This window comes from Dermacentor silvarum, chromosome 4 (genome assembly GCF_013339745.2).
Source record: "Dermacentor silvarum isolate Dsil-2018 chromosome 4, BIME_Dsil_1.4, whole genome shotgun sequence".
Lineage (NCBI taxonomy): Eukaryota > Metazoa > Arthropoda > Arachnida > Ixodida > Ixodidae > Dermacentor > Dermacentor silvarum.
The window spans coordinates 98,328,872-98,351,820 of NC_051157.2; the positions used below are offsets into that span (position 1 = coordinate 98,328,872).

The following is a 22,949-nucleotide window of genomic DNA, read 5'->3' on the forward strand; positions in this document are numbered from 1 at the left end:
ATCAATGTGATTATCACATCACAGGCCAGTGGACCAGTGCAGCTTAGTAAAACTTCCTGAAACTTGCTAAGTTTATATCTTTACTCATTCAAAATACAATGCAGTCCATCTTTACCGACAAAAAATTAAATGTGCCTGAGCCATTGCTGTCAAAATCCATGTAACGGCGAGCTCGTTTGGTAACTTTAGGTTGTCGTTGCCCGTCTTTCCTTTTTGCATTTTTTTCTTTCTGGCCAAGCCTCTTCTCACGGCAAGAGTTACTGTTTTTGGTATTACAGAATGATAATAATATAAGTCAAATTTTTTTTTCTCTCTTTAGCATCCCTTAAAGATTGGCCCAAAAGAATCAACCCCATGCAGGGCTTTGCTTCACATACATACTGTAAACAGAACATACATTTAGTAACGACTACAGTTTTCTATCACATAGAAAAAAAATGTACACAAAATAAATCTTCATAGGTTAGAATGCAATGGCCAAGAGAGGAAATACAACACAAATTATTTTATAAGGTCAAATTGTTTAAAAGTGAAAACACAGCGCAACTCCCTAAGCCTCTTGAACAATGTCCCAAATATTTTCCACACATTTGCACAGAGGCACTTCAAGGGATACGTAGAAAAAGCAAATGTTAGCTCAAGCTAAAGTGGTAGATTATCGATTTAAGGTGACTAAATTCGCTTTACCTAAGAATGCATCGACCACGAGCAAGAAAATTATGCAAACATATTGATACGGAACAGCCACCACAGTGTGGCTGCACTGAGGAGAAGGAAGATGACGTGTTCCCGCTTGATATAGCATCACCATCTTGGCCTCTGTTAGCTTCCCTGTAAACAAATTGTGAATAGCCTTGGGCATCAGCTACACGTAACAGTATTTGGTGGAGGTGCTGGATTGGCACCACAAATGTGAAAACATGCTATTGCCTCTCACAATGTAATATATCTGCACCCCTGCAATTGGGTCTACACACAGTAAAACCCGATTAATATGAACCCACTTAGAACGTGCTGGCTAAAATACAGTTGCAACGAATCCTCAACCCTATCTCCATAAAGACTAATGTATTGGCTCATGATATGTAGTGGCTCATGACCGGTTAGTGCTTACCACAAAATTTTTGGCAAGGAGAGGCTAACTGTGCCACCTGAACTTGCAGTATGGCTGAAGACATGCTGTGCTGCAAAAAATCTTCCGCTTTTCTTGTGAAAGTTCCTCACAGAGCATACAGCCTCCCAATTTCTTACAGAAGATTTGACCAATTGTTTCTTATATGCATAACAAAATTTGTTGCCCACAATTGTAAAATTTTGCAGCTGCGAGTAAGCACTATTGTCATTTTGCAATGTTCTTTCGAATGCATTCTTAGCCAATGGCAAGTCATGTGTACTTACCTTGCTGTTCAGTCACTAATTTCTCTGCTGCTAAGCCACCTCTCCATATAAAACAAATGCGGAGAAAAACTTAGAACAGCAATCTAGTAATCTAATAATCTACATTCGTTCAATGCATTTAGTGACCCTATTCAAGTGTTCTTTTCCTTAATAGCCCCACCTCAAGTGAGGCATGACCACTATATATCTGAGAAACAAAATCCCACTGATGCTTGCAAAATTTATCCTCATGCTCAAACTATGTTCAATAACACAAAGTGGCCATGTCCTTCGTCGTAACTCGTCAAGAAGCAGCAAGGGCAAGCCTTGTTTCAAAGGTAGCTTTACTGAATTGTACAATGCCTGCACTTGCAGTATCACCACAATCTTACCTGAAATCCCTGGACAAGAATGAAGATGTTGTCCACACCGACAGCAAGCACAAGGAAAGGGATGACTTCGATGATGATAAGGGTGGCTGGCGTTCCAAAGTAGCTGAACAGCCCTAGTGACGAGGCCACTGAGGCCAGGACTATGACAACCCCTGCCAGGCCCAATGTCACCTGAGAATCCACCTGGAGTTGCAACAAGAAACACAACGTTGCCTCTACTTAGCTGGGGTTACACTTTTAGCACAACAGAGGCGGGCTTCTCTAAACATAAACAATGGGTATCTTCGATTTGCCATCCCAGACTGCCTGGACAGCGCAAGGCACTGCTTTCAGCCAATAAGTGTTGTTATGCGTAGTTTCTCAGACAGTCCTGGGCAGCCCAGGACCACAAATCTGTGTGTAGAGCTGTTATTTGCATGCTAAAGGTTTGGCACTGTAAGACACAGCGTAGGTTTCACATTCGAAATAATGTCATAAAGCTATCAATCACCAAGGCACATGCCTTTTTCCCTCTCTCAATGGGCTGGCGAAGCATTTGGTTCCGAATGGCACATTCGGCAGGTCATTTTAGAGTGCTCCAAGCATTCTGGCGGCGTGGCACGCCTTCCATTCGGCTGGTCTAAATCGAGAGCTCGGGACACGTTCAGCTGCAATCACACTCAGCTGTTTTTTCAGAACCCCATAGTGCAGCTCAGAGCACTCGGAGGCGCGCTACCTTCGACCTGGGAGTGCAATGGAGACCTGGCAGAGTCCTGGTCACGTGGTTCCTATAGCTGTTGGTGTGCAGACCTGGCAACCTTCACGGTTGATAAATACTGCAGATGAAGTAAAAAAATACTAAATTTTGGTGAAAAATACTAAAATTGTCTGAATAGTCAAGATGTAAACTGTGTATTAAAAAAAACGTCAGAGCCTTTGTTCGCAAAGGATACTGTAAACTGGAAAACTGCTGCATATATTAAAGAAAGAATGGTGTGTGCCAGGCAAACGGAAATGTCCATGAAGTATTCATGAAATATTCACAAAACAGAAATTTCAGTTTCAGTTGCCGTTATACATTTATTTATGAAAGAGAATGGCACTGCTGTGCTGGTAGGTCAGAATAAATGAGTGGATTGGAAAACTAACCTCCAAGAAATCAGTGGGTATTTGTATTCTTTTAAAAATGGGTTTCACCCTAAACTAGGCACGAATGAAAAACTGTAAAATTATTGGTGTCAATAGAGAGTTTTAGAATAGGGGCCCCAAAAGTTTGGGGCCCCAAAGAGCTTTGCGGGTGTTAGCGTTGGGGCATGCAGGAGTGAAGAGTTTTAGAATAGGGCTTTGCTACGGTGTCAAATAAATACGATTATAAATATTAAAATAAAGTCTACCATTTTATGATAAGAAGAGTAATTTTGACTTTTGTGGTTTTGTGTTTAATTACAATTGAGAGGTTATTCGATTAGCAGCAAACGATTTGTTGCACTTAATTTTGAGTAACCAACTTCAAGTGCCTTCACAAGCCAAGCTAATCCACGTTAGGCCTACGAGCCAAAAAATCGACAATCGAATTCGGAATCAGCGGCGTCTAATGAATCAATCTTCATTACAAACGTTAGTTGAGAGAAAGCGATAACTGCAGTGACTTCTGCTAGCTTGCGCACTTTACGCGTTACCACGAATCGAGCCGTTTGGTACTCAGAGCCGTCGCTTCGATGGGTGCCGCCATGTTTGTTGACGCAAAGCTTTCGGGGCAGCTTTTGGGGCTCCCGCTAAGCTAAATCAGTGAAATAGCGTGCCCAAAGCAAAACCCAAACGCAGTTTGCGTCTCGCGCATGCCCAGTGGTGTCGACGCTATTTCTTTGGGGCCCCAAAACGTTTGGGGCCCCTATTCTATAACTCTCTAATACGACAACAGTAAACAAGCTCTATAAATAGGGTATTTTAAGGTAAAATCGTGAAAGTTGGCAGGTATGGTTGTGGTATCTACATCTGCAGTGATGGAACAGGTAGGTGTCTCAGCGCCTTGTTTGTTTACAACAGAAGCCCTGATGAGTTTCCTCTTCCGGCCTCAGGTTGCTCCGGTGATTGGCTGCACATACGGCTCAGGCACACTTTCTCTAGCTCCAATCTAGAGCGAGCTCTGCATCATTGCAATCTCGAGTCCGAGTGTGGCATGAACCAGCCAAATTTACCATAAGACATGGCAATAGGCCATGTTTAGAAATTTTGAGCCTACTTTCCATTCACCTGGCTTGCCTACATGGTAGTGACACCCCCAAGTGCTCTTGTTTATTGTTTCGAGTTTTAACCCTCCCAAGGTGTGTGCGGCTCACCTGCTGCAAGACAGCAAAGACAGTGATGATGATAGCATGATGTCTTCATGTGCAAATCTCAAGTGTTTGGTGGGCAAGTCAGGCAAGTTAGGCAAGTGACAATCAATGCTATCATTGACTAGGCAAACGTGCAATGTGAAATAGCAGCAGCCACTGCTTGTCGATATGGTCCGACCAACACCAGAGAACATTACATAACTTGACCCCAAAGACTAAACTGTCCTCCAACGTTAGCCCCACCATCCCAAGCTCTCTCATATTGCACATGGCAGGATAGCTGCACAAACTAGTTCAGAGATGCATGTAAGCATAGAAGACGTATTCAATCGGCAAAGAAAGAGGCTCTGCTCACCAGCGCAGTTTTGACGGAACGGTACTGGCCCAAGGCAAGAGACACGTACACAAACATCACAAAGTAGCTGAGCAGGACTGTAAACACATCAGACTTGCTCTCTCTCTCCAGCTCATCTTCTATGGAATTCTGCGGAAAAAGAAAAATGGTGGCAATGAAAACAACAATTTACCTTGAGGCGATGCTTAGTAATACAGAAAAGGAAAAAGAAATGTGGGTGGTGACGCCATGACATTAATTTCAACAGCGCCTGCTCGAGTCTAGTTAATTCTTTATTGGTAATGATGGACGACATGGTATTCTAAACAAGCCAGCAATAAAACTTTGCAAATTTAGAGGACTTTTGCTGTATCAAAACAACTGAAATACAAGAAAATACTTTGAATTTCATGACATCACATTGATGTGACAGCACTTGGGCTTTGGCATGGAATTCAAAACTAAAATTGTGCCCTAATTTTCTGTAGCTCTTTCTGCAAAACTAATCAAATAAAACAAATTTTTCGAAGAATACTTTACCAGTCAAGACTGATTTAGTGTCTCTTAAGTATGAAAAATTGTAAAATAAAAGATATCATCAATGAACCACAAAATTACTGAAACTTGATGTTTCATTGTCTGTACAGATACCTTGTACACAATGCATGTCCACAATGAGATCAGCTGACCATGAATAGTGGATGATAAGAGTCACAGAATTGAGCGGAAGGCACCACTACAAAATCACATTCCACGACTAACCACTTCGCTAGTTTGTACTGTGGTGCATGCAATTCTCAGCAACCCAAAAAACATGTTAAGCGATTTTGTTACTGCTAGTTTAGCATGTAAAATAATGTATCCATTAAGGTTTTGTAACCAAACACTGAAAGTGGCGTGTCATTGTCACCACCCTACGTGAGTACGTGTTCTGTTGCCATTTTGTGATGACAATGAAGATGACACTGGCTCTGATTGTAGGCTGGTGCAAACACAGATTTGTACCAAACTGCTCCGTGCAGCCAATTTTCGAACCAATTGCCATGGAAAAAAAAGGGGTACATTAGAAATGAATAAATACGATATTCATTGAACTGCTGTTCTCACTTGAAAATCTTGATGAAATATAGTGTGTGACGCATCCACTATCTCCTAGCACTACCAAAACAGACAATGCAGCCATTGGGGTCACCATTCGGGTCAAGTGCATTCGTGCTGACCATTCAAGGTTGATTATCCAATGAGCGCCAGTTTAAGACTTGAAATAACCAATGTTTTGGCTCGTAGAACTGTATGGATGCCAGCCAGGATCTTCAGTCAGCATCGAATGAACAGACAAATCGAATTACCCAGAGTCGAATTAACGAACGTCAGCTCTAAAGCTGCCAAATGAGAATCTGAGCCATAAAGTTAGAAATACTAACCAAGTGTATTGCATGCACATCTTTCACATTCAACACAAACAGGTGCAGCATAATTTTCAGAAGCAACTCTCACCTCTGAAAGAAAGGCGACGCTCATGTTTGCATTGGAAAAGTTCTTGAGAGTCTCGATGAACCTGCATGAAAAAAAATTGATCCCACATCATGCTTCCATACTGCGCCCATGAGTTATGCGAACGAACACCTTACTAAACATTTGCCTTATATTATTTCACTGTGGTAATGAAAGGTTTCCTGCTGTTGGAAATACCATTAAAAATTATGGGGTTTTACGTGCCAAAACCACGATCTGATTATGAGGCACGCCGTAGTGGGGGACTCCGGAAATTTGGACCACCTGGGGTTCTTTAACGTGCACCTAAATCTAAGTATACGGTTTTTTTTCAGCATTTCGCCCCCATCGAAATGCGGCCGCCGTGGCCGGGATTCGATCCCGCGACCTCGTGCTCAGCAGCCCAACACCATAGCCACTGAGCAACCACGGCGGGTTGGAAATACCACGAAATGCACCTTAATACATGCGCTTTGATCATCCTATTATCCCAGAGAAACAACAGCTTAATGTATTTTTTATAATGCTAATGCACTTGTGTATCTATTGTTTGACTTTCTGATTTTTTTTTTTTATACTTCATTAATTTATACGAGGGTCATCCAGAAAATAAAGATTGTGTAGTTATAGAAAATGAAAAACACAATATTTATTGGAAAAAGCAATTCTGTTACATACATGAACCTTCCTTCACTTCTCTACATGCCGTATTTATTCGATTATAAGGCGGTCATGATTATAAGGTGAGGGTGCAACCTGGGGGGGGGGGGGGGGGGGACCAAAGAAAAAAAACCAGTATCCACACCAATATAAGGCGATACAGAGTAGCCAACGGATTATCGAGATTCGGCGGGGATCGCCTGAAATACTGATTTGCTAACACAGCCAAAATGCAAAATGGCAACCTTGAAATGGGGGGGGGGGGAGGAGGGAGCTTCAACACGCGGAGTGCGGGTTATGTGCGAACTTTGTCTTTAGGTGTGGCTTCACGGCAGCGCAAATTTCTCCTTATGGTGTGGCTTCATGGCAGCACGAGCCACACTGTAAGGCGAAATTTAAGCTTCCGTGAAGCCACACCTAAAGGCAAAATTGCGTATAAGGCCGGGGGCTGACTTCGAGGCTTTTAAAAATTCTCGAAAAAGAAATGTCGCCTTATATTCGAATAAATACTGTGATCACCTCCTATATTTAAACATTTGTCGTATCTGGTCACGAGCTTTGGAATTCCCATGTTATACTTTTCTGCCGCCAGTTCATTAAGCCAGGTCGAGTTTCATCGTGCACATTTATCCGTCCATTGTTAAAGATTTTACATAATTTTCTCACATTTCTTTCGTTCATTACATTATCACCATTTACTGCTTTCATTTGTCGCTAAATTTCTGCATGTGAAACATTCCTTACCTCACAGTTGGCGGGATTTTTAACCACGCAGTTCATTTAGACCATTACACCAACTGGACAAGGGCGACTTCTTGCAACTTCCACTCACAGCGTTATGAGCACAGCTCTTAGTTAAGCCAGTTGACCCTCAAAAGAGAAAGTATGTATGTAACAGAATTGTCTTTTTCTAATAAAGAGTGTTTCATTTTGCATAACTCAGCAGTCTATTTTCTGGATGACTCTCGTACTTCGGGGTAATATGATCATAAAGTTTTTCGTATAGTATTCGAGCTTTTTATACACTAGCAAATAATGGATCGTTAATGTGAAGGTTATACTTTTTTGGTGCCACTGTTGTGTGACCCACATAGCAAAATTAGCTAATGGAATGAATAAATGATTACTCGGTTCATTTGTGCATTTAGTTTCGAGCGGTCTTCTCGGTCGTTTTGTTGCAAGGCCTCCTTTTCTCTAAATGCATCTGTACAGCTGAATTGAACAAAACTCCTTAAATTTTGGGCAAAATAGAGCGAGGCTGGAAAGAGAGACTCACTTCCGCTCCCAGGCTATCGCAGGTCCAAGAAGCGACGGGTCCACATTGTTGTTCACAAGAATCGTGATGACAAGGGCAGATGCCGAATAGTACTGGTCACCAACGATGCCGCCAAGACCGACATAAGGGAACACAGGCCCTCCGTACTGACCCAAGCAAGGCATACCGCCAAAAGCTTCATCACTAGGCGACAGTGGTGAGCTGGGAAAAGAAGGAGGCTAACTTGAGCATTTCACAACAGCACACCCGAACAATCATAAGTACAGTCGCTTCTTTAACCCTTTCAGACGCCGTGAACACAATTGTGTACACCAAGATAGTGCATCAACAGCAAAAGGAATGATGAAGGTAATGATACTATCTTTAAACACTTATGATTGGAACTGTGCTGCAATTTTGGATAACATGTGCAAAATGTTTTAGTAAAACGAGTGGGAAGGTAGACGGTTGGGTGTTTTTGCTTGGTGTCATTATGTCGTTGTATGTAGTGGGTTCACTTTGTTCATTGTTTTTCACAATGTCATGCACCAGGCATAATTTTCAAGCAGCTGGATAAGTGCTTTTCAAGCTTTTCAATAACCAAAATAGTTGATGATGTGTGAATGCGCGACTCTCGCGCGTCCCCTGATGTTTTCTCCGCATAGCTCGCATCTCCTGTAGTCCGGCTTCTCTGCGTAGCTAAGCGCCGAAGGCGGTCGTAGTGGTTGCGGCGCGTTGCGAGAGACGGCGCGAGTGTCGCGATGCTAACGCCACCGAACGGCGGGGTGACTTGGAAGAAAAAGGTCAAAGGCGCTTCCTCTTTGGCTTGGGATCAGCGACCAACACGCACGAACGCTTCGCGTGTGCGCCGGCCCGCTTCGCGGGACTGTCTCGCGAGGCTAAGAGCAGGACACCGGTATGAACACGGATCGTTCGAACGCCTAGGCGATGGTGTCATAGCATGGGGCGAACATATTCGCTCGCTATCGGGTCACGGTGAGTCGGACTTCCTTGATTTGTGGTGCGCCCATGTGAATGTTCTAATGGTAGTAATTCGGCTAGTGTGTATTAGTGTATGAAAGGTGCAATAAATGCCCTTTTGATTGTTAGCACTACTGTATTGTCGTTCCTTTGTCCCAAGAGCATGTGCGAGACCCCACAATGTTCTGATATTTGATGCTCATGTAGCGAGTTTTCGCATGGAGTCTACATTCTGTAAACTTGACCAAAACTCCCTAAAGAATTGAAAACTGTGCAGATGTCTACTTTCTATAATTCTGAAGATGCAAGAAATGTGGTGAAAGTAAGTTTTCAATCAACAGGATAAAGTGGCGTCTGAAAGGGTTAAGGAACCATGCAGAAGTTTCATAAACAACATACTTTATTGCAAATATCATTCTTGGCATTGTCAGAACAGTTTTCTTTCTGGCTATCTAGCTATCCCACCCCATCCCGCGCCAATTTTAGTTACAAACTGATTTTGGCTCACTTGGGTCTTTTGACTCTGTGTGAAAGATTGCTTGATCGTGACACCATATTTCTATGCCAAGTTGCGTGAGGTGACTGACTGTTCCACACTGCTCATGTCCTTGCACTTTCACATATCATCTGGTAAAATTCCAAAGTGTCTGCATACATTTTATCCCGACATTCTTTTACCATGCCCAATGTCACGACTGCAGGAAACATACGATTCTGTTTCTGAACAGTGATCTTTTCCTCTGACTTCACATGAAAGCTCGCATGTATTCTGGTTTCATTTTGTAGTCATACGATTCAAGGTCAGCTTTGTCATCGCATTTCTGCATGTCCGCTGTACTATTACTCACTTGACAAATGTTTTTCTTTTTTGCATTACTCTTTTCCCATTGTGCAAAAGATGCGACATATATGACATAGTGAGCTGTTGGCAAGGCCTGCTGATAGCCACGACTTCTTCACATCCGTTGAGCTCGATGGTGACAGCTTTAACGCGATAGCGTTAAGGGCCCCATGTCACAGAAAATCCGGCGTCGGCGTGGAAGACATTCCTATTACTGTGCTCCTACTGTCAGTCTATGTCTACCAAAATCAAGAATTCATATACGGTTACTTTTTTTCCGTGTTTAGGTGGCCAGACAATCTCACTTGACACCACACATGATGAAGTGATTTTCCTGCATCTGTTCAAACTGAGACACCTAACCAAATAGTAGTGCATAACAAGAGTCAGCACTCATATGTGCCTAGTACTTCCCAATGCTCCAACTGTTAGTTAGCACGCCATGATAGAGTTAACACATTTTCAAGCTGTGCAAGATCACATAGCGTCAAGGAGAGGTGCCGCTACTTGTGAACAGTAGCATGAAGTTTGTGTAGGCATACGAGTTGCTTCAAATATCCAGTCATTCACTGAACAGGCCTCATAAGCCACAGTTAAGTTACCTACCAACAAGGCACTTTTTGTAGCCTACATTGGCCATATTCTCGCTGCTTCGCTGTGGCCGCACCGCGAGCTGAGCCATTGCCTAGCAACCGCTGCAGCTGGCAGTGCAGCTCAGCCGCGCCATCTGGCATGACGTCAGAGGAGAAGCCGGTGAAACCGCATTGCAACAGAGGAGGAGCCGGCGTTGCATCGTATATATAGAAGGGGCGGCTCAATGGGATTCGTCGGCAGATATGGAAAGTGAGAGACTGAAAGAAGCTAGGCTTCGTCGTCGGAACGAAACCAAGAGGAAGCAGCGAGCCGAGGAAACGGTGGAAGAACGAGCCTCACGCCTCAAGAAGCACCGTAAGTACGAAGCGGCCAGGCGAGTGGATTCAGATAAGGGTAGCACCCGAAACGTGTTTAAGTCACTGGACGACAACCCCTTATCATCCCGCCTCACTGACCATCGGGCCATCTTTGTGGCAAATGAGAAACAACAAGATGAAGACTTTCAAAATAAATGTGTTACACTTTCAAAATGTCTAGTCTTTAATGTAACCATAACTTAACCGAGAGGTAACAACCAAACCTAAAGACTCATACGTACGACGCTAAACGATAAAGATGTAACCATAGAGAGAACCAAGCTAAACAATAAGATTAACCGTACCTCTCGCTACGCACACCCAGGCATAACTGAGTTAAGCCACAGCCAATTTTTCACTATGCGAGACAAGACAAAAAGTATTAATTAGAATACACCTGCCACGAACATGCAGAGAAACAAAATTTTACAGCAACTTCTGCATTCTAATATATGCCCCAACTTGAAGCTCTTCCTCAACTACAACCAGTTTTTTTACATCTTTCAAGAATCAGCAGCTTGCATAAGAAATAGGTGTATAGGAAGTGCTGTTAAGAGGGGAAAAAAAAAGAAGAAAAATACAAGAATGCTGTTGCATGCTCTTCACCTGAAGCAGAAGAAGAGGTGATCCAAGTAGGTCTTGTTGTTGTATTGCTGGTCCAAACGCGAGGCATTGTTTTGGAACCAGTTGAGAGGTGACTGCACCATGCACTTTCCGTTACTGAGCGGCGAAAAGCAAATGTCTTCCAGGGTGACCTTTCGACCATCATACTCTGCACTGAGTCCCAAAAGCTTCTCTTGCAGTGTAGCCACCTACACATCAGCAGGAAGGATACTCTTAAATTATTATATGAAAGACATTGCTGGACACAAGATTCATTCTTCGATTCATTCTAGCAACCCAAAGCAACGCTGTTGCAACACTGTTATGGACACTGTAGCCCCCCCCCCCCCCCCCCAGACGGCTTCAGAATAAATTCAATCACCATAATATACTTTTCAGACCATCTGTATCTAAGAATACGGCCCACTGTGGCCATGAAGCAAACTTGCACTCTCATGACACACATTGCATTTGACCATAATGACTAGCAGGTGGAAAAACATTTGATAGGAGATGATCCATATTCAAACCTATACCAAGGATATTAGTTTTTCTCTGCAATAAGCAAAGCGAATCACTGTAGTCATAACCACTGTGCTCTGTCAAGCTGTATGTAGCATGCCTTTCAGCAGATCGTGAAGCACACACGCTAATTTCCAACGCAATTCCACTGCAAAACCCAACTAAATACCGTATTCACTAGCATAATAAATGCACCCCCCACTTTTCCAATGAAGAAAACATTAGCGCAGCTTGCACTAAGTTGTGCAAGGCTGGAGAAACAGCGGAGCTGGTGATCACCTAGCTTCTTCCAGTTTCGCTAGGCTCGGCTAAGTTTTGCTACGTTCGGCTAAGCTTTGCTAGGCTACAGATGATACTCTGGATGATACTCCGGATGAGCATGCAATCACCGCATTTGTTCTCGGCTGACGGCACGACGAGCTTCCAGCTGAGCGGCTTCTTCGGGAGTCTTGTACTTCTTAGGTCGCCCCATGTTACATTTACTCAGTGTGAAGTCTACGAGAGTTGTGTGTCGCAGTCGCAGGTGACATCATCTTTATAATCAGTGTGACATCATGGCCAAGCTTCACAAAGTGTTGCGATGACTAAGCAAAGCAAGAATTGCAGTGTGAAGCAATGACATGGCAGGGCGAAGCTGGGTAAGCGATTGCTAGGCGACCACATTGACGGAGCGGGTCTGCTGGAAGGCGGTGTCGTCGTTGCAAGCTGCACTATGCAAAGCGCAGTGACGTCATCACTGGTGCAGCGGTGGAGGAGCTTGGAGAAGCGAGGTGCAGCTATGGCAGGTGGTTGCTAGGCAACGACGCGCAGTGACGTCTTCGCTAGGCGAGGTTTTTTGTTAACGCGTTGCGGACTGACAGTTGGCTTAAACAGCTCCGCTGTTAAATGGATGGATGGATGGATGTAAAACTTTAATGAACGTGCTGTTAAATGTGTTTTTTTTTTCCTCCCATAATGATCGCACCCTGAACTTGCTGCCGTGAAGTAGGAGAGATGCAGTACGATTCGGCGTCTGATATGGCATCCGGCAGGTACGAGATTGTATCGGATGTCGTATCGGACACCGAATTGTACCGAGTGTTTCCTACTTTTATTGCGATAGCAATCATATGGACACTCTAGGTGCATTTTTGCTGTAGGCGCCGATGATCGCGGCTCAATCTTCCGCATTAAATCAGGAAAGCGGAGAGGAAATGTGCCATATTGCGTCACGCACATGGCGCCGAGCGGCAGCGCAACAACTGCACATTGCGCCGCCGTGCACGCATTATCTTGAAAGCGATCTGCGTCGGGGGCTGAATCTAGGTGCAACGACGGCTTATACCTTAGTGCATGCTCCGTTCTCACCGCATAGTTTGCATTCATAAACATTGTACATTACATTACGCTCCTGGCATGATGTGATTACCAGGCAATGTCCACATTTCCTTTAAATGGAGAGACATTCTACTTCCTATTCCAAACATTTGTATTTCGTTCCTAAAGCTGCTTCTGATATTTATTACATTATCATTATCGCAGGGGCGGAGTGGATGTGAAAGCGTGGCTGGAATTGCTTCGTACCGCCCATGTGAAGATATTGTCGACCCCCCCCCCCCCCATGGCATGAAACCATTTTTTTCATTGCCAAAAAATGAAAAAGTTAATTTTTTTCACATTCCAATTTGCTTTTTCCGATTGCCATGGCAATTTGGTAAATTTTGAGGCACCTTCTGCAATAAAAAATACACCGGCAACTGGTTTTGCATATTGCATAAAAGGCTGAATTTCAATATAATGAAGCAAATTGCCAACTTTAAATTTTACGTGTTTTACGTGCCAAAACCACAATCTGAATATGAGACACGCTGTAGTGAGGGACTCCGAATTAATTTGGACCACCTAGGGTTCTTTAACGTGCGTCTAAATCTAAGTACACGGGTGTTTTCTGCATTTCGCCCCCATCGAAATGCGGCCGCCGTGGTCGGGATTTGATACCGCAACCTCATGCTCAGCAGCCCAACACCATAACCACTGAGCAACCACGGCGGGTAAATTGCCAACTTTACCGACTTCGTTATACAGTACAGACCACTTATAACGTAACCGCTTATAGTGCAGGACTGGATATAGTGCGGTCTTTTCAGACTCCCGTTAATTTTCCCATAGCACTCCACGTATACACGTATCGCTTATAGTGCAGTTGCAGGAAACGAAATACCGGTTACAGTGCGGCTGCCTGGGAGTACGGAAGTCAGCGGAGACGGCGAACACTCCCCTCAAACAGGCGCCCCAAGGAGTGCTCAAGGAAGAAAGAGAGACGAAGTGGAGGAGAAGGGCACGTGGTGCGAACGAACAGCCAGTGAGGCTGAAACCAGAACCTTGAGTGCGAGAAAATATCACGGCGCGCATAGCGAGCGAGGGCCATGAAACTGCCAACGCCGGCCAAGGCTCGCTTCACGGTAACGGCAGTAAACGAAACTTCAGGGAGGGAACGGGCGGCGCCGGCGTAGCACGGCGAAGGGCGCACCCAGAGACCGTGGAATGTGAGGGAGGAGGGCGGCAGGGAAGCAGATTTCACCTCGGCAACTCTGCCGCTTCGGTGGCTCCCCTCGCCCTCCCTCGTAGCTCCCTCACTTTCGACTGTCACTGTGCGTGCTCGCAGGTGCCGCCGCTCCAGCAGGCCTGGCGCCAGCTCCTAGACCTTTCGTTTTCAGCCGTTATCGGGAAGGGGGCGTTTGCCGGCGTGGGCAGTTTCGTTGGCCGGTCTGGGGCAGCGCCACTGCTTCCCTCTGCGCCGTAGCCGCAGCGTGCAAGGTCAACACGTGACTAAAAAGTAGAGGAAGCATAAAGGAGAAAGAAGGGTTCACTGCCATTTTTTACGCGTGGCTACGGTAGCGTGGCTGAGATGTCGGCACGTACACGCATGTTCCGGCGCAACGCAGAATCAGCGACCTTGCCATTTGAGAGAGGGTGAAATTTCCGTCGCGTTTTTCTTTCTTTTTATGTTCGCGCGCGACATTGAGGGGTCTCTCCTAAGCTTTTACTCTATGGTGGTGCCGGCACGGAGCAATGCCGGTCGGAGGCGCCGCCGCGTGATTTGGTTCGAATTAACGAGATTCGACTGTAAATTGAATGCAAACGTTCTAGCCGCATTCCTCGACTGTCGCATACGTGTGGCGGCTCGGTACACATGTTTTGTATATGTGCGGGCCTTGAAAATTGTTGCTTTGGTTATAGTGCGGTACCGCTTATAGTGCGGATATTCGCGACTCCGGCGACTTACGTTATAAGCGGTCTACACTGTATTGAGGCTTAACTTATAAAAAAGTTTTGTAGCGAACGGCTCATTGTGAACAAGGGAACTGTACAGATCATGAAACGTCATTGTTTCTTTACATTGATCACAGACCTTTTGTATTTATGATGCTTTTAGTTGACCAGACTGTGTTGCATGAAACTCTTGATTACATCACTACATTATCCATTCTGATAAATTGGCTGCTGGCTTGCAGTGTATAAGTAGCACTTGAAATCTACATGCTCTGCATACGCAGAAGAAACAACACAGTAAGTTAGGACAGGTTCTCACCTGATGGAGAAAATCCTTGTCGAAAACTGCTCCAAAATTGATGGTCAAGTTGTACCGCTTCAGGTGAAGTGTGTATGGGAATGGCTCGCCACCTTTACGTGTAATGACCACCTGTTCAATTCTGTAGAAGGGCCTGCACAGCCAACAAAAAGCCCAATGTCCAGTCAGAACACATTTCCACAGAGCCCTGAGAGAGTGCTCAAATTTGATTGAACAGGGAGATGCAACACATTGACTTCAAACAGAATAAAACTCACTCATTATTATCGAAGTTAATTATCAAAGAGCATAATGTCTGCAGGAAGATCAGTGCAGGCAAGAAATCAATGGGAAAAAATGTTAGACGTAACCACCACATGATCAAACAATATTTGCAGTGCAGAAACAAAGGACAGCATATGACATGGACACAACATATCAATTTTGCTATCTACAGAATCTTTACCTAAATTAATCAGGTTATCTGTTACCACATTGTCTATACATCCAGCAGCTGACTGCACCAGTAAGCTGTCGGTTGGTAGTCAGCATTATATTGTGCCTTGCTCAATGTCTTTGTCCCAAACATTGAGATGCTTCCAATTTAGTAGTATTCCTTAATCATTAAACGTGTCAGATGAAAGACAATATTTGAAGCATGCTAAAAAATTTCAAGATTCCAAATCTTATAAAAGGTTTTGGGGAGTGAGGTGCACCCCAGCGCCTTTGTGCAGGCAATCACCTGTTTCGTAATCCCTATGCCACCTCCCTTCCACTGCAATGGTTATCGGGGGTCGTTTTTTTCATGGACCGGTTCACGGCAGTGGCGCCAAGAAAGCCTTCTCCGGGACAGCACCAGGTGGACACACATTTCTCCTCTCGTCCACCAGCCCCTCTGTTTTTGGTATCATAGGGACATGAGCTCGTCTACGTTCCCTCCACCCATGACAACCGCTATCTGGTGTTGCTCCTTTTCCGAACGCTAAGCTGAGGAGCGGTGCCTAGAGCTCATGTGTGGTAGTACTACACAGAGGTTCAGCTGATAAATGAAGTAAGCGCCGTGGCAGCCACATAAGCACACCCACCCAAATTCTTGGTTGAACTGTTCCCGCTCCAGGCGTGCCCGGCTCTTCGGTGCAGACCACAGCTCAACAGGATTGGAGCGAATCGTGAAGAAGGTGAGGCCAGCGCAACAGGTGGTCACGGCAAGCAGGGACATCACAATAACCGTCAGCGGCCAACGGGCACACAGCCGACCCCAGTCGGCAAAACGGGCCACCAGCTCCCGCTGCAGGCGCCCGCCCTTCGATGCGGAGCCATCCTTTGCATACAGGGGTGCATCATCAGCAGACTCAGACAAAGTGCCTGTGGACAATGCAGAAGGAACAACGAAATGTTATAACAGAAAAAAACAAAAAAAAAAAAAGGAGCGGTAGCAGCATGCTTACTTCTACAGCAATAAAGCCCATAAAAACCACTGCTTCACCGTGGCATAAAATTTAGGAACAGCCTTCTGCGAAATTTCTCAGTTAAATACTGAACATACATGTGAAGCTGCAAGATTCAAGGTGCTTTTGTCAAATACACAGTCATGTGTCTATTGAGCCAGCACATTAATTAAAAAAGTAAGGGAGTTTCCCAATGACCACTGAAGTGGGCCATGTGGTGGAAGCATGCACAAATGGCCCTTCAAATTTTGGTACCCACTGTCTACAAACTCCATCTAATACGCGTACACAAGGTGTAGCCTTCTTGCACTCGACATCATGGCTGTACTGCAACTGCAATATACATTAGAGTACCAAGCTCCAGCAAGTTAGCAGAGGGAGGCATAAGCCACTGAAATCAAGAAACATAGGAGAGCAGAAACATAACTTTAGTGGGGCGTTCATTCTATGTTATTTTGGTTCAGATGGAGTTAAAGCTACAACACGCTAGAAGAAAAAAAAACTGAGAAATAAGCAGTGTCGGGGATCAAACCCATAATGCTGCATGTCATGTGCAGTGTCTCACCAACTGAGCTATCTATCACCAGTGGCAGTCATCCATTCCACTACTGTCGATATTTACGTTGGCATACACACTCCATTAGTTTTGGTTAGTGGGCACAGCCACTACGAAAACACGAGACTGCTGATATGCATACTTCATGGCCTCTGCATGTGATGAGCTAACTGCTGGCTAAACAGCACACACTTCAGCACTACTACTTGTGGTATACACATTGACTGCACCACCAAGCTCCCTGCCGTAGAAGCAGTAAGAAATCTTACATAAGTTACCAGCCCTACATGGCAGCCCCCAAAATGCTCGAACGAGAATCAGCCACACGCAGTTTAGCCCCGAGAGTGCTGGCCAGCACCACTCTTAGTAACAGCAAGCAACACTGAAAGAAAGCAATCAGGCTACTCACTCTCATTCACACAGCCACCAGGTGCGCGAGAATTCCTGCAACGTGCAACGAGGTAGAGTGTCATGACGACCACAAAGAAGACTGCGTAGACGACGGCTGCCAGCAAGTAGAAGCCATTTATTCCAAGTATCTTCCAAGGCTTATGCATTTCTGGGTAGTCTGAAGGGACACACGACTCCCGGCAAGTGGAGCAGCTGCAAGGAGCAACACCAGGTGCCCCTGGCTCGGAGCATTTTTTGTAGGTGGCATTCATGGGTATGTAAGTGTGTCCGTGCGAGACAACGGGAGCGTCTGCGCAAAATTAACAGCATGCTCTGGCACAAGGCTGCAAGGAAACCTGCTGGTGCTGCATCACTGTACAGCACTTTTAAACACAGCACACAATGCAAGCTACAGGAGGGGTTGCAGCTATGTGGTTGGTTTAACATGTCTGTTTCAGGTATGCGAGCACAAACACACAGTGGAAACCACACACATGCATACAAAGAACAATTACATAATATAACTTGTTCTTGGACCAGTTGGTTGCTAGCTGAAGCCCTTTTAGTGTAAATAAAACAGACAAAACGAACACAAGACCGGCGCCCGTGTTGTCCGGTCTTGTGTTCTTTGTGTCCACTTTTGCTGGCGCAACAGTGGCCTCACAAAGAACTACATGCGCGAAGTAAACAAAGCCTGAATGCTTTAAGCCGTGACATCACAGAGGAAGGGCCAAGAGGCCAGTGAAAATAATACAAAGCACCTACACACAAACATATAAGATGCGAATGCAATGGCACATGAAAGTGCAATGGCACACACAAAGGCAGAGATGTCTGTTTGAAGATGGCTACCCAGGGAAGTTTTCAGAACACATAAGCTATGCAAAGCTGAAATATAATATTATTTTGTCGTGCACATCTTTCTTAAGTGGTTTGTCCAACAGAAGAGTAACATAAAAGAGCTTGCAACATGAACTGCTAGGCGAGCCTAAGTGGCAGACAAATATAAAAAGGAGCAACGTGAAACATTTAAATGGTTGGTATTTTGACCATGCAAATAGCAGATGCATTTATCTATGTACTGTCAAGTGTTAGGGGACACACACACAGTATGTAGCAGCCCAAGGGCCATATGATGTGTTGGAGAGTGGTAAAAGGGCAGATTTCCCTAAAGCTAAATGCAGTTCAGGAAAGGGAGCCTAATATTCCCGAGAACATGCTGCGAGCCCAACTCAAAGGCTTCACAGGTCACATGTTTGAGATTCCCAATACACAGGGCTGCTATACAAGTAAAAGAAGACATACTTCACACACAAACAAAAAAAAAAAAGAATAAAATGCACTGCACAGTTAACCTGAATACAGACAGAATGATCTATTTGATACTGCACAGCTTTCAAATTCTAATTTCAAAAGGACACTGTGAAGTCGATTATATAAAGTGGAATTAGGGTCCTCACCACTGAACACAAAGTCCATCTGGAATGGCGAATGGAGCGGGTCATGCATCCCAAGACCCATGAAGAGTGTCTCAGGGTCACAGTCGTCACTAAAGCTGCCACAAAGTGCACCCAAGGTTCCAGAGTCTAGCCCCGAACACGACGAATATGCACCCACAGCATAATGCCGTGTCATATAATAGTTGACCTCTGAAATTCCTTTGGTAGACTTATTGAACTGCGTAACCTGCCAGAAAAAAGCAGACATTTATTTACAGCAATGTATACAATACATTCACTTCCACTGAAGAAACAAAGTTTCTCACTGGAAGATAAGCACAAGCAACTTGAAGCATAAAGCTTTCATTGGTATAACTGTGGTCCCTGCACCATGCCAAAAAGAATTTTTTTTTTTTTTATAGAAGAGAATTGTGCACTATGACCAAGTATACACATTTTTGCTCAATAATAATCCAATGCTGCCGCAGGTAGCACAGTTGTACTGATAACTCGCAGGAAATTTATTGTGCTAAATGCAATTTGCAACATGTTCAGCGGATGCTGTGGCATTTGGTTGACTGTACGAGAGTTCCAGGCCTGGGAGATGTCAACTCAGATTGCTTTTACAAAGGTTTATTACAGACTTCTTTTGAGGCAAGTCAGAAGCACAGTCAGAGATTAGCTTTGATGGTACCCATGCAAAAAATCCGTAGCTTCCTTCACAAGTATCAACTGCGGCTGCATGCTGCAATTCCCCAGCATGTTTGATGCTGAATAGTCCCGTTTCAGCGACACCTACCTAAGCCCCCGTCAACAGATGCCACTAGAGGCATGTCACCACAATAACCTTGTGAGGGGCCTTTTAAAGTTATTGAGGGGCTCACCCTGGAACATATTTCCTGGGGCCCCAGGGCTGCAGCCCCTTTATTCCATAGGTTAATCCAGCTCTGTTTACAACACACATGAAAGATTCTCAAAGAAATAAGGCTTAATTTGTCATGCAAAGAAAAAAAAAGAAAGAAGTGCCTTGACAATTCAATAGGTGGAACACTGCAACCATTACTTTGTGCCAGCAATTACTTGAACTCTCCAGCGTAGGGAAAGACTTGGAGGAAGCAAACCTTTCTTTTGCTTGGGACTCCATTGAAACATAGAAGTTTTAGAAACCCTTTACAGCAAGAAATTCATCAGGTTGTCTTCTTTCCAAGCCAAGACATTTTAAATTTGTTAAATGTTTTGGGGCCCCTATGTCACACATATGTACCACATCGAGTTTTTCTAATACGAGTAAATTATTTAGGCCTTCCAAGGTATACGATTAGGCACCTACACAACGACTGTATTTGAATTCATTTTAGAGGTGTTGTAAGGCCTCAATTTAATGAGTGACATCTCCATCGTTCAATGACTACCATTTGTTTGAGGAAAAACTTAAGCTTCAAAGAAGTGCCTGTTAGTTCCTTTCTTCAACTTGCTTCAGCACTCTGCAAAGCTGGCATAAGAGATAAGCAGTGCAAAGAGGAATGCCAAGAGCAATATTCAAAAAGTTACATCTCCAGAGGGTATTAGTGCATAAGGTTATAAGGACTTAGCATAGAAAAAACATCATACCTCAAGAAACTTGTCCTGGTGAGGGGAACATGTCACCATGCAAAATACACGTGCCAGGTTGAAGAAACAAGATGGGCAATTCGTGATGAGCGCACGCATAATTTCAAGATTTGTGCCAAGAGCAGTGACCTGGTCATCGTCGCAACACAATGCTTTCTCTTGACCTGCGAACAGAATGTGGGTGCTTTTATTTTAGTGTTTATCTTACAATGCAGAAAATTCTGCAGACTTCAGCAACTCTTCCCATTCTGAATTCATTTATTTCAACAGAAGTTACTCTCCCCAACTTCCCCTAAGCCCCCAACTTTGTGCACTACTACTACAACCTCGTGAAAACAACCCAAACTCTAAGCAACAATACAGAGCTTAAGCCTGTTCGTAAACATATTACTACTTACAGTATACCGTGTTACCGGAGCCGTGGAATGGCAGTAAAAATGCTGGTAGCAACATCCCTTGTGACACTTTATCCAAACTTTATCCAATTGTCTTCAAAAATGTTTTTGTTAAATTAGTTATCATTGAAGGAATACAAAAAAAGCAGAATTAAAAGCTTAGTTAAAAGCTTAGTTGCTGCCGGCTCTTTAAAGCAGTACTGACAGGCAATGTTTGTCTAGATTCTATTACTTTACTGGATAGACATTGACCCAATAATTACGCTATGGAATCTCATTTCCCCTAGAGTGCAACAAGTAAATAATTATGTTAACTTTTAATGCAACTAGGTCAAAAAGTCCGCCAAAATCAGTGCAGCTTCAGACATGAAAAAGGAGACTCATCATATCACCGAAACCTGCTGTGGTGGTTTTGTGGTGCCAGATACCACTGATGCGAACATGTGCAATGTGCCACGAGGCTGAAAGCTGTGTCAACTGCACACTCATAGGGACAAGTGGGGAGAGAGTGTCCCCCTGCGTTTCCAAGAGAAGTGCACAATTGTAAGGGCCAATGGCAGCTTTTGGCGACACGGTCATACTATGACCTTCAGCCATCCCCCCCTCCCCCACTACCACCACCTCTGGTTTCGCTGACGTAGTGGGTCTCCTTTTTTTTCACGCCCGAAGCCAACAGCACTTCACACACATTTTGGATGGGTCATACAAAGGGTGCTGTATTTAATTATTTGCAGTGCTCTCGATGAATTGAAGCTTCATACCGTAACTACAGAGTCGACGGCTACCCAAAAGGAAAAATAAAAGCAGGACACAAAATTTCTTTGTCAGTACTCCTTTGGGCCACCAGCTAAGTATAATACGGTCGGTCAGCACAATCATAGTGCGGTGCCCTCAATGGTTAAACTCTGCACCAAAAGATGGCACCACCAAGGCTCAAGTAAACATCTATAGCAAGCTGGCATCCCGTAACCTGTGATATGCTTATGGACAGGCTAAAAATGTTACGACAACATGAAAACGATGTTGACAGCATGACAATGATGACATACACTACAGCATAACGTCCTGTATGGGTGGAGCCAATCCTGTTTCAAGCTTTACATTGCTGTTGCAGTAAAATAATTTCCGAGGTGCTGGGAAATATTCAGGACAAGAATAAGAAGCATGACACTGACTGCTACTTAACAGAAGGGCAATGTACAGCGAAATATTGCATAACATCCCTCTCAACCATTACAGTACTTGAAGTATACAACGCTGCTGCTTTGTTTAAATAGGTTACAGATTATGAGTAAATATAGTACCCACAAAAAAGTTCCGATTAATTTTTGATTGAGGCATAAACAAAAGAATTTTTTTTAATGTTTTAACTAGAGTAATGCACAGGCTGTTTTTCCATATGTGAAATATACTTTCTAAGAAACACTGTTCCAGAACACCAACTTTGGACAGCTTAACCTAAAGTAGCCCCGCAACACTTCTTTAATGACACCTTTTTTTTGCCCTAGACCTTTTCATGGCACGTCAAGGAACTAAGAGCAATAATAATTATGATAATGCATGAAAACCCATGTTATCGGTAGCAAACAGTTCAAAATGCTATAAGTAGAATGACATTAACATCAACTCGATTTTCAGCAGCTCTGGATGCCCCATTTCACTCTTCCATGATGTAGTAAGGTGGTGCACAATAGCCGCAGAGCATTGATGTTATGTAAAGGAAGTTGGCGTCCCATGATTGCCAAGCCTGCTCAACTCATTGACGGCACCTGCGATCGGGCGGTGCATGGTCTGATCTCTAAGGCCACGGCGTCACTTCTACGGTTACAACAGCTT

The 22,949-nt window shown here is 44.2% G+C and overlaps 1 protein-coding gene across 1 annotated transcript in view; it reads right to left on the reverse strand.

The window, feature by feature from the left end:
• The window catches only part of LOC119450421 (NPC intracellular cholesterol transporter 1-like), a 75,197-nt gene that overhangs the window by 42,431 nt on the left and 9,817 nt on the right, over positions 1–22,949 (reverse strand). The window contains exons 3-12 of the mRNA XM_037713863.2: positions 20,719–20,882; positions 19,129–19,354; positions 17,688–17,978; positions 16,360–16,639; positions 15,296–15,428; positions 11,206–11,411; positions 7,849–8,049; positions 5,916–5,976; positions 4,440–4,568; positions 1,770–1,952 (exon numbers count right to left, since the gene is read on the reverse strand). Coding sequence (XP_037569791.1) covers positions 1,770–1,952; positions 4,440–4,568; positions 5,916–5,976; positions 7,849–8,049; positions 11,206–11,411; positions 15,296–15,428; positions 16,360–16,639; positions 17,688–17,978; positions 19,129–19,354; positions 20,719–20,882 — 1,874 coding nt within the window. The remainder of the gene's footprint in view (positions 1–1,769; positions 1,953–4,439; positions 4,569–5,915; positions 5,977–7,848; positions 8,050–11,205; positions 11,412–15,295; positions 15,429–16,359; positions 16,640–17,687; positions 17,979–19,128; positions 19,355–20,718; positions 20,883–22,949) is intronic.